This window comes from Chelon labrosus, assembly GCF_963514085.1.
Source record: "Chelon labrosus genome assembly, chromosome: 17".
Lineage (NCBI taxonomy): Eukaryota > Metazoa > Chordata > Actinopteri > Mugiliformes > Mugilidae > Chelon > Chelon labrosus.
The window spans coordinates 15,479,129-15,495,191 of NC_140350.1; the positions used below are offsets into that span (position 1 = coordinate 15,479,129).

Here is a 16,063-nt window from a genome sequence, read left to right on the forward strand (position 1 = left end):
GCCTGTGCACGTACCTCATGCAATATTCAATAGATATCTTCAGATCTATGCTTCTACTCCCCCACATTTCTGCATATAATCAATTAAAAAAAAGGGATGAAACTGCAAAACTGTTTTACAAACGATAAAGACTGACATTAATGTGACATGAACAACATGAAAAGTTGATCACAAAAAAAGTAAAGCTTAAGTTCTACTGTCTCAGAAAAGATTAAATGAAAACGCACCTTTTATTGCAGACTGGACTGTAGCTCATTAACATTTTTTTTTAATTTCATCTAATAAATTAAAATTCCCTTTCATGCTGGCAACAGCTGTTACCGTCTCATCCAAGAAGCTCCGCCCCCTCCTTCTGCTGCTGCAGCTGCTGCTACTGCTGCTGCCTGGTGGCACTAATAACACCTCATACCAAGGCTGTTTTGTTGTGAATACGGCACCGCACTGCACGTACAACCAGAAGGTTATGAGGAGGTTATTCCTGCTCTGCAGCAGGATTCATTCACTCTCAGAAAAGCGCAAAACAGCGAAGCAGTCAGGCTGAGAGCACAAAAGGGAACCGGTCGTTTTGCAGCCTGAAGCTTTTGCACGGCTCTTTTGTTTTCTGCAATTGTGCTGCATCAAGGACAGACGCACGGAACCAGGGCGATACGTGGATCCATGAGAGCCGCTTTGGATAGGATACCGCTTCAGTATCACGGTAGGCCACAGGTCAGTGGTGGTGATGGTAGATGCACGGTTACAGGTAGACTCTGAGCACCACTGACCAACCGTGCAGAAATCAGGAAGCTCATAGAGAATGAATGACAGGACGCTGCTCTTAGATCCTTATCAGGGAATGACCCAATAAACCAATATGTTGCAGAAAAGCACCTTAATGTAGTATTATTAGTGTGATTTTGCAAAATAGAATATAATCACTATTTAATTAGCTTGTATGGAGCTGATATTGTTCAATATCAAGGCGCTAACTGACACACTGGATGTAAAGAGCTGTAGTATCTTAAGTGTGCATTTGTTCAGGTTGTGTAGGGGTTGAGCCATGGATGCTGGGAGGTTAGAGCAGCAGGTGGCCAGTGTGGAGAGGGGCATCGCCTTCCTGAAGCAGGAGCACCTGGCCATGCTGGCCGGCCTGCAGCTGGAGATCACACACCTGAAGAGGCGCTGTCACGGTCAGTCGGCTGCTGACCCGCAGCTGTCGATATCCTTTACCACTTTCCTCCGCTTTGTCTCATCTATTTCTTTCTCTCTGCCTGCTGTTTCCTCTCCTCCTCCTTTCTGCAGAGCTAAGCTGTGAGCTGGACTCCAGGTTTCCCGACAGAAACACAGCAGGTAAGAAATTAGAACTCCTTGCTGACAAGGGAGAAAATGATATGTGGGAGAAATGTAATATTATAGTTGCAGAGAGGAAAGCACAAACGGATCAGGGGATGAATTCACTGAAGTACAATGTTATAAAAGGAAACTGAGATAAAACTTTAGATGCATTTAAATTACTAGAAAGAAAACTGAGTATCAGCAGTGATATAATCTATCCACATTAAATTACAGTCCACAATCATATTGTCAGAGCAGACCATTGTTTTACATTTAAAAAATCCAAATTTATTTGCACGCAGGTATGTACAAATTTGAAAGTTGATTCATATTTTGTTTTAAGTGAAAAATACTGTGAGTTGAGGTATAACAACTGGGTGTAGGGTGAGAAGGAAGATAGATAGTTTGTCTTGTGATAGATAGATGGTTTACGTATCTTTGTTGCATGTAAACATGTAGTGGAGTCGGGATTTCTCACCTACTTCCAAGGTGAATAGAAGAGGGAAAGAAATACGAAGTGGTCAAAACTCCAGCAAAATTTGCAGGACTTTCTTTATTAGACTGCCATTTTTCATCTTGTGGGAACAAGCCATCACAGGCGGAAACTCGTCAGTCTAATTAAGTTGCCCCATCTGAGCCTACTGCAGGTGTTGCTGGACTTTTGAGCAGTATGTGAACATATAACATCAGTGTGTTCATGTGTCATTCTCAGACGAGGAAGCAGAGCTAGCTGCGCGTTGTGAGGCTGCAGAGCGCCTCCTGGAGGACCAGCAATGCATGATGGCCGTCGCACGTGGGGAACTGCGGGCCGGCCGGGCCCGAGCATCGTCGCTTGGAAGGAGCCTCAGGGATGAAGAGCGGCACTTCCTGGAGGAGCTGAAACGTCGCAGCCACAAGATCACGCTGCTCAGTCGTGAGCTGCAACGACAGAATGTCACCACGACGACCCTCTGCCACAAGCTCCACAGCGCACGGTTAAAACTCTTCCAGCAGCGGCAGAGCACGGAGCCTGCTGCAGAGGGAGAGGGGGAAGCCAGGGGAAAGGAAGAAGAAGAAGAAGAAGATGAAGAAGATGAAGAAGATGAAGAAGATGAAGATGGTGGAGGGGAAAGTTCAGACTGGCTCTTGTCTCCACCTCCTCCAGCTGCACCCAGCCAATCAGAGGCAAGACACAAGAGGCGTGTCAGTGCGAGGGAGGAAAAAGTCAGAGCTTGTGTGCCGCAGGAGAGAGTGACGTCGCCTCAGAGACCACACCCGATGCCCGACCCGGCCCTCTTCTTGGTGCCGCTTAGATACCGCCTCCTTCGCTTGAACCAACCAATCCGAACGCAGGATGGAGAGGGGCTGGAGGACGAGTGGGAGGACATAGAGGACAGCAGGGTGCACAGGAGGGTGGACATGGGAGCAGGGGAGGGAGAAACTGCCCTGTGATGAGGTTGTCTTCCAGCAGATCTCGTTGATGAGACGAGACAGATGTAACCGTGTGATTGTCTGTAGATTTCAGGAAGTGAGTTAGATATTTAGAGTTAGCTGCACAGGAGTGTGTGTGATCCAGTCTACACATAAACGTATTAACTGAATATGTCACGTTGATGGGACAGCACGAGACGGGAGTCAGACGAGACTGACCAGTGGTTCATATGGATGCCTTTTGATTTTAACACTGCTGTTCACAGCTTTTGCCTAAAACTAGTAGCCTTGCCTCTGGGTCTATAAACACTGGCACCGTACCGTTCAAAGAGGCCGTCTACTTTTTCACTACACGTATTCCAGGTTCAGAGAGAGTCACTCGTAAGGCTTAGGGACATTTTGTATGATTTGCACTTTATTAAATTCATGCAATGTGCCTAGTAACGGCAAAACTGCATTTCTGTTGTCAAGTTGTCTGCTTTCTTTGTTTGACTTTTAGGAGTTAGCGATAACATCAGTGATGGACGTGACAGTGTGACAAGAAGGCGACATACATGATACCAGTATCCTGAGACTGAAGCAACAGAATTTAAATCATGAAACATTTTGTTATTTAAACTTATTTTATCCGTTACTTGAATGGTTTGGAAATATGAATGCAACAGTGTTTTCATTATATTATCATATACGCCAGCATCCTGTCTTGCGTGCATATACAATTGAGTTACGTACATAAATAAAAACCATAACGCGATGTCACATGTATTAAAGGCTTGACGTCTGCAACATAAAATGGAAACTAGACATCAGAGTTAGAAAAATAAATAATTTATTTTAAATAACTTAAATAAATAAAATAAAAAATCTTAAACAATTAACAATGGGTGAGCTAAGAAGATGGGACGACTGGGCCTTTCTGTGTGGAGTTTGCATGTTCTCCCTGTGTCTGCGTGGGTTCTCTCCAGGTACTCTGGCTTCTTCCCACCGTCCAAAGACATGCTGGTTAGGTTAACTAGTGATTCTAAATTGGCCGTAGGTGTGAGTGTGAATGGTTGTCTGTCTCTCTGTGTTAGCCCTGTGATAGACTGGAGACAGCTGGGATAGGCTCCAGCAGACCCTGCGACCCTGAACAGGAATAAGCGGCTACAGAAGATGAATGAATGAATGAATGAATGAATGGGTGAGCTATGATGAACACCACTCTCATAAGAAGAGAGTGGTGTCTCCTGAGTCCTGTCTACTCCTGGTCAGGGCAATGAAGCCCATTCATTCATTCATTCATTCATTCATTCATTCATTCATTCATTCATTCATCATTTTCTGTAACTGCTTGTCCTGTGAGGGGTCGTGGGGGTGGCTGGAGCCTATCCCAGCTGTCATTGGGTGAGAGGCGGGGTACAACCTGGACAGGTCGCCAGTCCATTGCAGGGCTACAATGAAGCCCATGTGCCACCCAAAGACACCTGCACTGTACCTGCAAGGTCAGTGAGGGGTACAGAGGGACGTACTGTAACAAGTACCGTTTATAAATTATATATAAATTATATAAATGGTGGCATTTAAAGAGTTCCTCATAAGCATTCGAGTCAGATCACATCACTGGGGGGCAGCACAACCTCATATTGATTGGTATGAACACTGCTGTGGGTGTTGAGAGGTAAAAAGCAGACAGAGAAAACATTCACGTGTCTGTCGTCTCATGATGTATTGCTGTTTTTATAGCTTTTATTTCAGATTCACACTTTCACATTTTGTTGCATTCAAAATGAAATGAGACAAGGAGTTTAGACTCAAAAAATCTTCATCTTCATTTAGATTCATTTCTCTATAAACCTTGGAGGAGTCTTTATGGAGGTGAATGGACACACAAGAAGCTCAGGAGTGGCGTACTTAGTGGGGAAGCGGAAAGAGAATTTGAATCAAACTGCAGGGACAGGCTGGTCTTGTGAGTTTGTGAAGGAACGACAACATTTCTAATGTGTTTATGTTTCATCGATTCATTCAGTGACACGACCACTTAGTCATCAAACCACCTTTATTGTCGTCGTTTGTTTACACGTGTCGGAACGCTCGCAACTGGTCGCCTAGCAAAACCGTCCCGTTCTAGAACGTTCCCACAGTTGTCCTGGCGACCGTGCTCAGAATGCTAATGTCTGGCTGCAGCGCTGCCATGGCAACCAGAGGGCTGCTTTCCAGCCCTTGCCAAAAAGTGTGCGGGGGAAGAACGTTTTCCAGCACTTTTGTGTTAAAGGAAGGGTTTGTGCTGTGTCACGCTTAGTGTAGTTTTCACAGGTGGGACTTCCTGCTGCTGCTGCTGCTGCTGCTGCTGCTATTTATACACCCAACTGCACGTGCTCACGGCCAAGGTTGACAGAGATATGCGTGGACCGGTCTGAATACAGGAAGTTACATCATGAGCAGCAGAGAGGTTGCCCTCTCCTGGACTTGGATGGGAACTATGTGTGTGTATGTGTGTGCATGTGTGCGAGGAGAGGGCCTAGAGGCTCTGTCACAGATCCTCCCCACCCATGAAGGACACACACACACACAGACACACACACATGCAGTGACACACAGTTTGTGTAACGTGGTTTTGCAGCAAGGACAGGGAAGCCTCCTGCTCTAGAGGAAACCCAGGAAAACTCAGCAGGATGAAAAGAATCTGGAGAAGATGACACAGACTGACCGACTACTCCTGATTCTACTCTGGCTGGTAAGGCTCATAGATTTATATCTATATGTCTGAAAATGTATTTATTCTTACATTTATGCATCTTTTTCTACTGCACGAGTTTGTATAAGGTGTGGTACATGTATAAAAATAAAATGTTGTCCATTTAGGATATTTTGCTGTATTGCTTTGGATATTTGTATGTAACTCCAACTAACTGTAATATGCACCTCAGCAAAGCATACATATTTATGTGTCTTACAGGAAACCCAATTGTTCAACACCATTCTCATCTGATGAGATTTAGACCTTTCCGAGCCTTTCCAGTGTAAGGTGACACCGCTGCAAGAACACTTCATAATAATCCGGTCGTCAGCTGTCGTCTAAGGCTCTAAGCTGCTTGCAGTCGCACATGACGAACAAAACAGACACACACATATGTGACAAAGCCTGTCTCAGCGCGCACTTGGCTGCTTAATTCAAATAAATTGCGCGTTGAAGTTTTAAAGAGTGACTTAAGACCACGCTGGACGGGCAGAGTTTCATGTGATGAAGGTTTTGAGTCAGTTTCACCAGTGGTTTATTAGAAGTGTGCTGTTTTGCACCTTTAACTACAGGGACGTAGTAACCACTCTCTAAAGAACTCCTCTGTATCACTGCAGAAAGCTGAGAAGATAAAGCACTGTAGGACAGTAAAGCAAGGTTTTTAGGCTCCATTAAAGGTTGCAACAAGTTTAATTTTTGCACTGGTATGTGTATGCTCACTTGCTAGATCATCAGATACAAAGACTAGTTTCTAATATAACAGTCCTGCACTGAATCTTAGCTTCATGAAGGTGTTCGTGTTCAGCCCTGGTAAAACAAAACGACTAAGAGAGCTGTTGATTCGACTATGTTTTCATTTTGGAGAGTGTGGTTTGTAGTACTACTGAACTGTATTGTGTTGTACCGACACATGTTTCTATTATTTTGACAACCCCATTATAAGCTGGGCTAAATAACTGAAACACAATCCAGCTTAACAGCGGCACAAACTACATCATACAGTTGAAATTACCGCCTTTCTGACAGTGTTTCAACATAAACTGAACATTATCAGTCATGACGGTGGATTTAGTGAAGGACTGTAAAATGCATTTGTTTTTGTACCTAATGTTTTGGCAGCTAAGTGCTAAAAAAAATACAGCCACCTCAGGCAACAAGTACATGAGGTCAGACAGTTGTACAGGCTGTAAACAAACCTCCAGATACGTCAGATTTATTTGGAATAGAAGTTTTCGACCATAATCCAAACTGTCTGACATCCAGTTCAGATTAAAATATTTGTCAGTGAGTATTTCACACACTATTCACGTGAAACTCACTTTCAGCTCTAAATAGTGGTTGCTAATTTGGTTTGTCTAACAGGTTAATTGCTCAGTGCTGGTAATATTTAGCATCGTTGTGAACAAAGTTGTTTAGTTTTGTGTCTCTTAATAGTCAATGTTGCTGTCACTTTTTGTCCTTCAGGGCACCTGCACAGTTTTAGCAACGTTTTGAGCACCAAGGCACCATGGGAAATGTATTCCAGTGCTGTCAGACACTGTCAAACTACTTTACGTTTAAGGATACACCATCCCTGGGTAAAGCGGAAAGGTCCCCTCTGCTATCAAGCGACGAGAGCGAATGCGAGTCTCCGAGCCTGCCGGAGTACCTGGAGGACGACCTGTTGACCGTCTCCACCGGCCTGACGAACCCAGCCCTCGAGCCGGAGCACTTCTTGTTTCCTGACATCATCCTGAGCAGCAACCCAGGAGGAGACGTGACTCTGGTGGAGCCCATGGTGTGTCTGCTGGTGTCTGAGGAGGAAGAGGAGAGAGGAGGTGACGGCGTGAGGGTGGATGAGCCGGCAGGAGGTGAAGGACAACCGAGGAGCTACGGGGGGAGAGAAAGGGGATACTCTGAGGTTGAGACGCAGACCGAAGCTGAGACACAGATTGGGATGGAGGTTCAGACTCAGACAGAGACAAAGGCAGAAGTTCAGACACAAACAGAAATACCTGAATGTAATAATGACACAGTGGAAAGAGAAGTACATGCAGGAGAAAAAAACACCACAGAAGTGATAGATGTGGATGATTGGAAACTGAAACAAGTGATTTTAGAGACACAAGAGATTCATTCAGAAATCAACACTAAACAAAAGAGGCAAAAGAAATGTAAAGACTCTGGATCCTGGTCTAAAATGGAAGCGTTTGCAGAGTCAAAGCTGCCAGGGAAGATGGAAAGACCACATGAGTTTGAAGTGACTTTAACAAACCAAACATTACAAACAGAGCAAGACACAAAGATAAAGGATGAGTTTAACCCTGATGAGGAATTGCAACACAGTGCTGCTACTGCTTTACCCTGGACTGGGCAGCAAGAACAGAACACTGACGGAGCATGCCCCTCTGTGATGCTGGCTAAACGCAAGGCAAACAACGACGACGGCAACACTGCTGCCGTGGGGTTGCACGACAAGACGACAAAATGCAGCAATGATGGTTCTCAAGTTGTGGAGGAACTTGACTCCGCTGCCGAGTGTCATGTGGACCTGAAACAGCAGGATAATGAACAAGCAGAATATCGGACTGTGAGTGAAAAGGACCATAATGAAGTCCACACAGAGACAAACATGTCTGGCGCTGGTCAGTCAGTAGGTCGGCCCATTTTAAACGCAGATCAAGAGGCTGATCTGCAGCGCGTTTTAAAGTTGGAGGATGAAGAAGGGGCTGAGATAAAGCAGATGACCATGTTTTTAGTTGACCGACTGTTTCTGGCAGCACCACAGGTCAAAGGTGAGTGGATTTTATTTGACTGTCTCGCATCTCTGTATTGTCATGTCATGTATTTTCTTTTGTTTATGTGCCGTCTGATCCAAAATTCAGCTTGTGTACGACAAGAAAGTTGTAGCAAGAGATAATTAGGTCATAAATGCTGAGGTTTCAGTATAATTTCTACATTTTCTGATTAACACTTATCTATCACCTGATTATTCTGTATTAAAATATTATGTTTTCACGCCTTTTCTTTGTCTCTTCTGTCCACAGCACCTCCAAGTCAAACAGAAGAGGACACTAGTGATGATCCTTTGCAGTCTGAGTGTGATAAAAGGGAACAACTTAGCGTCCGGGACTTAGTTGATCTCCAAGAGGCGGCATTTACCGTCAAAATTCAGCCTCCTGGAGCAGAAAGTTTTGAGCTCCAGGTTCTGTTGTCAGTGTTTTCTTAAATATACTTCACTGTGTCTTCATGCCGCTCTGGTCTAGCTCTCAGTCTGTCTTCCCCTCTCAGGTGTCAGGCCAGATGTTGGTGGTGGAGCTGCAGCAGGTGCTCATGGATCATGAGGTCACCTGCCACCGCACATGCTTCTCCCTCCAGCTGGGAGGCACGCCGCTAGACAGCCTCGCAGAGCTGCGGTCCATCCAGGGCATCCAGGACGGAGCGCTGATCAAGGTGGTGGAGGGTCAGTCTAGTTTTATTTAATCATGAACTGTAATCTAAACTCAACTGATTGCATGCAAGAAAATTGTCCACCTAAACAATTGCCCTTTGTTGCAGATTCTTACTCAGTGCGTGATGCCCGTCTTCATCTCAGACATGTGCGTGATCTCCTGAGGAGCGTCGACCCTGCAGACGCCTATAATGGAGTGAACGGCAGCTCACTGTCTTACCTCAGCTTTTACACCAGGGAAGACAAAGGTCATGTGGTCCGCTGACTCTGCTTCCTCACATGCAACTATATCTAAACATTTCCACAAGGAATTATTCATTCAACCCTTTCAACTCCACATGTATCCCCTCAGATGGTGAAAACGTGGGGAAGAAGCGAGCATCTGAAAAAGAGTCTGTTGACCGCAGCCCTCCAGAATACGTCCTCCCTGGATGTAAGGAACGACCGCTTACTCCACTGCAGCCTGTCAGGGGTGACTGGAAGGTGAGAGATCAGCATTTCTCATTTAAAACATGAAATAAATAAATGCATTCTGTTATAGTGACACAACACTGGACTTACAGCCTCTGCAGTGCCTGCGGGTGTTGACCATGAGCAGCTGGAACCCTCCTCCAGGGAACAGGAAGATGCACGGGGACTTGATGTACCTCAACGTCGTGACTATGGAAGACAGAGAACTCAACATCACATCCTCTACACGAGGTTTCTACCTCAACCAGTGAGTCTTATACTGGTTATACAGTTGTGTGGGCCGTAGGAGGAATTATAATTACCATGGTGGTCCCTCAACTCTTCTAGCACCGTAATCATGTTTCAATACTGTGCTTTGATTTATGACCACATACCTGCAGGTATGTTTGCATTTTTCTCAAAGCACCATACATCTAACTATCTACGGTCATGGAGCTGCTTGCATGAATGTAGACGGTAGCACGACACTGTCTTGTTTTCTAATTATTATTGTTTTTCACTAAACTAACAATCCTGATAAACGTGGACAGTAGAAACTCACCTAGATTCAGTTTGTGCTGTTCTCTGACTGTTCCAGGTCAACTGCCTTCAACTTCAACCCTAAACCTGCAGCTCCCAAAGTCCTCTGCCACTCTCTGGTCGAGCTGCTGAACCAAGTCAGCCCTGCTTTCAGGAGAAACTTCAGTGCCCTGCAGAAGAAGAGGTGAGGAAACTATCTTTACGTTTAAGTGATTTTGTCTGCATTGGCTTGACAGCAACGTGACATTACATTTCTGTCTTTTTCTGTGAACTAGGGTTCAGCAGCATCCTTACGAGCGGATCGCAGCACCGCTCCAGGTCTTCACCTGGGTGGCCCCTCTTGGAGACCACACCCTCGACTGTGTCCGAGCGGAGGAGACTCACACCAGTCGTATGGGCCAGGACGAGCACAACGCTGGGCAGGTTGCAGACTTGAAATAGAGGAAACCATATTAATTTGTAAATGCAGACAAATATAACACTGATGTAAAGGACAGGGCATGTGCACACACATGCACACGAAGCTGAGGCTTAATTTTAAATCTGAAAAACTGATCATGTTGATGAAGCGGAGGTTTATCTTGTGCGTTATGACCTCAGAGTCGGGACTGGAACGAGGAGCTGCAGGGATGCAGGGAACTCCCCAGAAATTCAATTCATGAGCGACTTCACAGAGAGAGGAGCATATTCAAGGTGAGACAACAGGTTTACACACATCTTCTTTCCAGTTCTGTCTCTGATTAATAGTTAAGTTTACGTTAAGTTTAAAGGAATTCATGTGTCCTCTCATACTTTCTCTGCATTCAGCATTTTAATGAAACAGCTCTTACTCCTGTTTTCTTCTTCTTGTTCTGGCACTATAAATATTATTTCTATTTATTAAAGGAAGGAAGAAAACCTTGTTAACTAGTTTGAATCCCTCCATCCAGACCAACAGTGACTTTGTTGCTGCTGCAACACGGGGAGCTGTGGCCGTCGTTGACGGTAACATCATGCCGTTAAACCCAGGGGAGTCGCCTCACATGCAGATGTTCATGTGGAACAACCTCTTCTTCAGCCTGGGGTTCGACTTGTCAGAGCACTACCGACCACTAGGGGGCAACACTGCTGCTCACGCTGCCGCCAGGTGTGACCTGAGAGGAGCACAGGTAGAAGTTTACCTTTCATTTTGCTGAGTGTAGTTTGAATATTGAAGGAAAAACAGTCATACTCAAAGACATTAATCTTGTCTAATTTAATCCACTCCACCACATATAATCTATAAAAAGACTTTCATGCTCTTGTGATTAAATCAGAAATACTGTCATTGCTCTGCTGTAGGCGTATGCATCCATTGATATAGAGGGGCTTCACACTCTCGGGGCGGCTGTGGTGGATTATCGTGGAGTCCGAGTTATTGCTCAGTCCATCGTTCCTGGGATACTGGAGAAAAATCATGAGCAGTGCGTCGTCTATGGCTCCAATGATAATGGAAAAACTATTTATACACATCCAAGGTAATACACAGCATGAAAGATTGAAGTATTTTGGTATTTCACTTTTAACATGCTGTGAAGACGTTGCTTTCTTAACACTCCTCAGGTTTCTGGAGCTTCTGGATAAAACCAGCAAACCACTGAGGATCTTACGCCACCAGGTCCTCGACCACAACAACAGTCCAGTCGAGCTTTGCTCCGGCATCGAGACCATAGGCATCCTGGGTAATGATGGACGACCTTACATCCTGGACCTTCTGAGGACCTTCCCCTCAGATCTAAACTTCCAGTTCACAGAGACAAAGGAGGAAAAGGAGGAGGTGCCGAAGGAGTGTCAGAGCTTTGGGTACCCTCGGGTACATCCTCATAGCCTGGCCAGCCTTAGACCAGAGCTGATGGAGGCCTTCGTCGAGCACAGGTGATGAGCAAGAGGAGGAGACATCGTGCAGGAAGACTTGAGCTTTGGAAACTATGTATCATGCTCTTATCTTGTGATTTCTGCTTCAGGTATGACCTTTTTATAAAGATGGTGTCCCAGGAGCTCAGCCACCTGCAGGAGCAGAGTGAGGAGCCCGACATTGAGCCGAGTACTGGAGATAGAGCTGCTGACATGGGTAAATGAGACCAGATGAATAAAATAACATGATAAAACAGCTGTACATATAGGTTGACTGTAATCAGTTAATAATGTCTTCACGTCTTTCTTTTGTAGAACTTCTGAGAAGAAATGTGATCCAGAAAGCTTGTGAAGCTGTTGGATCCGTGAGCTGCTCTTCCTTTGACGTGCGCTTCAATCCTAATGTTTGCTCTCCAGGTGCTGAATCCACATACATACAGTCATGTACCGTACATATAACATCAGACTGAAGTTAAACCTTTGTGACTTTGCTGCAGGCGCTCGTTTCTCCCCCGAGTGTGTTGATGATGTTCGGAGGCAGAGACGATTGTTGTGGGACGCTGCTGCTTTTCTTCTGTCCAATCAGATTCCAGCAGTGGTGAGTCATGTGTGGAGCGGAGAAACAAGGTTCAGGTGTGTCACTGTGCATGAAGTTTAAGAAGATGTGTGTGTCTTTTGTGTCATAGCTGAGAGACTGCCTTGACCACACAGCGGTGCCGATGGATGGGTCGACCCTGAAAGCAGTGCTGCACCAGCGGGGCGTCAACGTACGATACCTGGGCTCCATACTGAGGGAGCTGGACAAGGTGGACGAGAGAGAGAGACTGAGCCACATAAAGGTAAAGTTTAAATTCATCCTATTAAAGTTTTATTTAATATAGTGGAAAGTTGCAACTTCAGTATTCACCGACTACGGGACAGAGGCTTCAAATTTAAAAAGAGGGTCTGAGGCAGGTTTAACATTAAACATTAAGCTAACACAACATATTTCCCACAGTGAGAAGGAAGATGTCTTGTAATGAAACACAGTGCACTGCGAATAAAGTGAAAATTCTGTCTCAAACTAAGGAAATAAAGCCTGTGTTGAAGTCCTGATCATATAAATAATAACATGTTCCTTCACAGAGAATTGCCATCAGTGAAGTCATCATCAGAAGTGCTAAACACATCTTCAGGACCTATCTACAGGTGCTCGAATAAAGTCTAACATTAGCAAACAACACTTCCCAATCTAGCATTCATTTCACTAATATTGAGATAGGTCTTATGTTCTCCCAGGGCGTAGAACCAGCAGCTTTCTCCGCAGCTGTCAGTCTCTTCCTAAACTGCCTCCTGAGCTCATCCTCCTGCCTCCCCGACTCCTGCTCAGACGAGCTGCTCTCCCGTCGCCGGAGCCGCCGCCGCCGGAGCCACGGGAGCCGAGTGGCCTCGCTGACAGACAGTGTCTGGGCCAGACTGACTTCCAGTGAGCTGTGGGGGAGGATCAGGGCCGAGGCTCGAGATTATTACCACTACGCAATCGACAGGTGTGTGTGTCTGTGTGTGTGTGTGTGTGTGTCTCTGTGCATGTGTGTGACTGAGAGTGTGCAACAGGATTTTACACTGTGATCCTCTCTGTGTTCAGTGAAAGTATAGATGAGGTGATAGAAAAGCACGGACTTCAGAGGATCTCCCTGCTGAGAGAGATCGCCATCAAGACGGGCATCCAGGTCAGACCATGCTTCTCTACATAAGTCATATCTGGAGGTGTAATAGATTAAAGATACTCACCCCTTACGCTTTATTTGAAGGTGTCATAGACAGAACAATTGGTTATTATGTGATATAGATTCTATTTTGATGTGTTTCAACCTGCACAATCTTTCTTTCCCGTGAATTTCTCCTCTTCCTGAGGCCAAGACAAGGGTTTAGGTCTGAGGTCATGTTTTTTAGGCCAGTCATTAATGGATACAGATCCTAGCTTCACAGGTTTAGGGCTACGGCTATCGACCAGTAACTTAGAGCATGTGCAAAAGTTATTCAGTGCCGCTTCAAAACGCTGCTTTTCTTTCGTTCTCCGTATTTAGGTGCAGCTGAGGGAGTACGTGTTTGAGTCTCGACACAGGCCCGTGTTCAGTGAGGAAGACGTCGTCAACATGTTCCCCGTGGTGAACCATCTCAAATCTACATCAACGGAAGCCACACGGCTTGTGCAACGAGCACAGGTTGCAGTGCAGCAGGGTGAGAGATGCTAACATTGTGTGGTAGATGGCGATACTTTTTAAAAAGGTGACTTCCCCAGACATGTATGAGGAAGTTGGAAGAACAATAAAATGCAAATATGACCAAATACTTCTGTACGCTCCGTGCTCATCATTAATGTTTTATGTTTTGCTTTTAGGGCTTCTCAGAGATGGATATGAACTGATTGGCCAGGCCCTGACCCTGTTCAGCAGCGTGTGTGGCGTCCTGCACGAGGACGTGTGCATGTGCCTGCGTCTCCTGGGACGCCTCAGCTACATCTTGGGGGAAAATGCAGATGTAAAACAAAAATGCAATTCATCCCCATGTTTTACTTACCCTTAACCAGGATCCAGATCTGTTTTATTAAGACATATAAAATGATTTATCTCTTATTCTGACTGTGTCTCACAGGCCCTCAGCCACCAGGAAAAGGCAGTTATGAGTTCTGAGAGAGTTCAGGGTATAGACCATCCACAGACGATACAGGACTATGTGAGTTCCTTCATTTTATTTTTTTTTTTAATCTTACTGTCATATTGTGCATGCTTCATGTGTAACTATTCTTCAATCTGTGATTCAGACTTATCTGGCCCTGTACTGCTTCGCTGGAGGCCGGCACTTGACGTCCCTACAGCTGCTGTACCGTGCTCGGTACCTCACCCTCCTTGTTAGTGGCGACGACCATCCACAAATCGCACTTCTGGATGTAAGAGAGCTCCTAGCTGGAAAATATTTTATTCCTTTATTCCCTTCTTTCCTTTCTTCCTTTCTTCTTTTAAAAAATTCTGTATTAAATGTGGTCTTATAAAATCAGTACAGCAAATCAGAAGAAATGGAACAAATGTGGACTTTTCTCTCTTCACATACTTCAAACAATTGAAAAGAATGACCCTGACTGTGATAAAAGAGATAAAAGAGACAATAAATACAAAAACAAATTCTCAAAATGAAAGAAGAAAACTGTCTTATAGCACAGCTTGGGAAAACCTTTCAGAACTCACAAGATAATACTTTGACAAATGTTCAATACAAAGTTTGGGAAGATAATAATTGAAAATATACATTGAACACCACCCTGAAAACCCTGTTAATCTCCCTGTTTCCTTCCTCTATGTCAGAGTATGCTGGGGCTAGTTCTTCATGGTCTGATGGAGTATGACCTTTCTCTGAAGTATCTACAAAATGCCTTAACTTTAACCTCAAAATACCACGGTGCCACATCTGTGAAGCATGCACACAGGTGCGTATACAGTCTGTGTTCGTATTTCATAGTTTTCTTAATCTGGTTGAGATGATTAAGCCGAACACGAAGATTGCAACACATCACAATTACTGACAACCCGTGTCTGTTTTCTGTGCAGCCATCATCTGCTTGCCACCGTGTACGAGAGTAAAGGAGAGTATCGAGCAGCTCTACAACACGAGAAAGAGGCTTATTCAATATATAAGTGCCAGGTGTGTTTTATGTAAATGCTGGTGTTTGCTGATGATATGTTTCAGACATGCTCATAATTTTGACTGAGAGACTTCATTGTTACACATGTGAAGGTTGGTGAGAACCATAACAACACAAAGGAAAGCTCTGAGTACCTGAAGAACCTCACGCAGCAGGCCGTGATCCTTCAGAAAGCCATCAACCACATCTACAGCAACACACCTAGTGCCTCTATGCCACCTCCAAAGGTTTGCACAGTTCTGTTCGTATGTGAACAATCACACGCAGACAAGAATGCAAACACAGACAAAAAAAAAAAAACACTGACATGTATTCCTGGTTGTTGTGTTTCCGTGCAGTTTTCCACACCAAGCCTTTCCACAATCCTTCAGCAGCTCAACCTGACATGTGGAATCATTCTCATCCCTCTCAGGTGAACACCGCTGTTGTTTATTTGTTTATGATTATTTCACCTAACAATGCACGATGATTTCCCTGCTCATATTTCATGATTTATTTCTTCATTTCCAGTGCAAAGGAACTTTCAGACCTGAAGGCTGAGTTGAAAAGAAAGGAAAAGGTAAATGTGGAAGAGCTGGAAAGTCAATTATTATTATTAAAGTAAAAAGTCTTGGAAACTCCAGACCGCAGATAATACTGAAGAATGGACTAC

The 16,063-nt window shown here is 44.8% G+C and overlaps 2 protein-coding genes across 4 annotated transcripts; both read left to right on the forward strand.

Moving 5' to 3' along the window:
• Nucleotides 1-407: 407 nt before the first annotated feature.
• On the forward strand, nt 408-3,269 carry LOC311502408 (coiled-coil domain-containing 92B-like). 3 transcript variants are annotated; one of them, XM_084564619.1, is made up of 4 exons: nt 408-708; nt 1,021-1,169; nt 1,282-1,329; nt 2,027-3,269. In XM_084564619.1, exons 2-4 carry the CDS (start codon nt 1,040-1,042, stop codon nt 2,743-2,745), a joined length of 897 nt encoding a protein of 298 aa, XP_084420745.1. In that variant the 5' UTR covers nt 408-708; nt 1,021-1,039; the 3' UTR covers nt 2,746-3,269. The 3 variants fall into 3 exon arrangements, with proteins under 3 accessions (XP_084420745.1, XP_084420746.1, XP_084420744.1); XM_084564620.1 differs by having other exon boundaries at nt 408-697; XM_084564618.1 differs by having other exon boundaries at nt 408-1,169.
• A 2,263-nt stretch (nt 3,270-5,532) lies between these two features.
• On the forward strand, nt 5,533-15,827 carry LOC311502183 (clustered mitochondria protein homolog; the record flags this gene model as incomplete). The annotated part of the gene is made up of 27 exons (XM_084564309.1): nt 5,533-8,214; nt 8,467-8,624; nt 8,711-8,882; nt 8,978-9,118; nt 9,223-9,353; nt 9,434-9,588; nt 9,919-10,044; nt 10,136-10,274; nt 10,461-10,553; nt 10,790-11,008; nt 11,181-11,356; nt 11,442-11,753; nt 11,843-11,949; nt 12,048-12,149; nt 12,230-12,330; nt 12,419-12,571; nt 12,858-12,920; nt 13,011-13,258; nt 13,357-13,441; nt 13,799-13,952; nt 14,113-14,252; nt 14,367-14,447; nt 14,536-14,661; nt 15,074-15,195; nt 15,317-15,410; nt 15,504-15,638; nt 15,750-15,827. The coding sequence occupies exons 1-27, from the start codon at nt 6,948-6,950 to the stop codon at nt 15,825-15,827; spliced, it is 4,878 nt and encodes a 1,625-aa protein (XP_084420435.1). The 5' UTR covers nt 5,533-6,947.
• Between the last annotated feature and the right edge of the window lie 236 nt (nt 15,828-16,063).

Coding starts and splice junctions, on each gene's coding strand:
- LOC311502408 (XM_084564618.1), top strand. CDS start 1,040: ATGGATGCTGGGAGGTTAGAGCAGCAGGTGGCCAGTGTGGAGAGGGGC. Junction 1,170..1,281: donor CCTGAAGAGGCGCTGTCACG/GTCAGTCGGCTG, acceptor TCCTTTCTGCAG/AGCTAAGCTGTGAGCTGGAC. Junction 1,330..2,026: donor TCCCGACAGAAACACAGCAG/GTAAGAAATTAG, acceptor TGTCATTCTCAG/ACGAGGAAGCAGAGCTAGCT.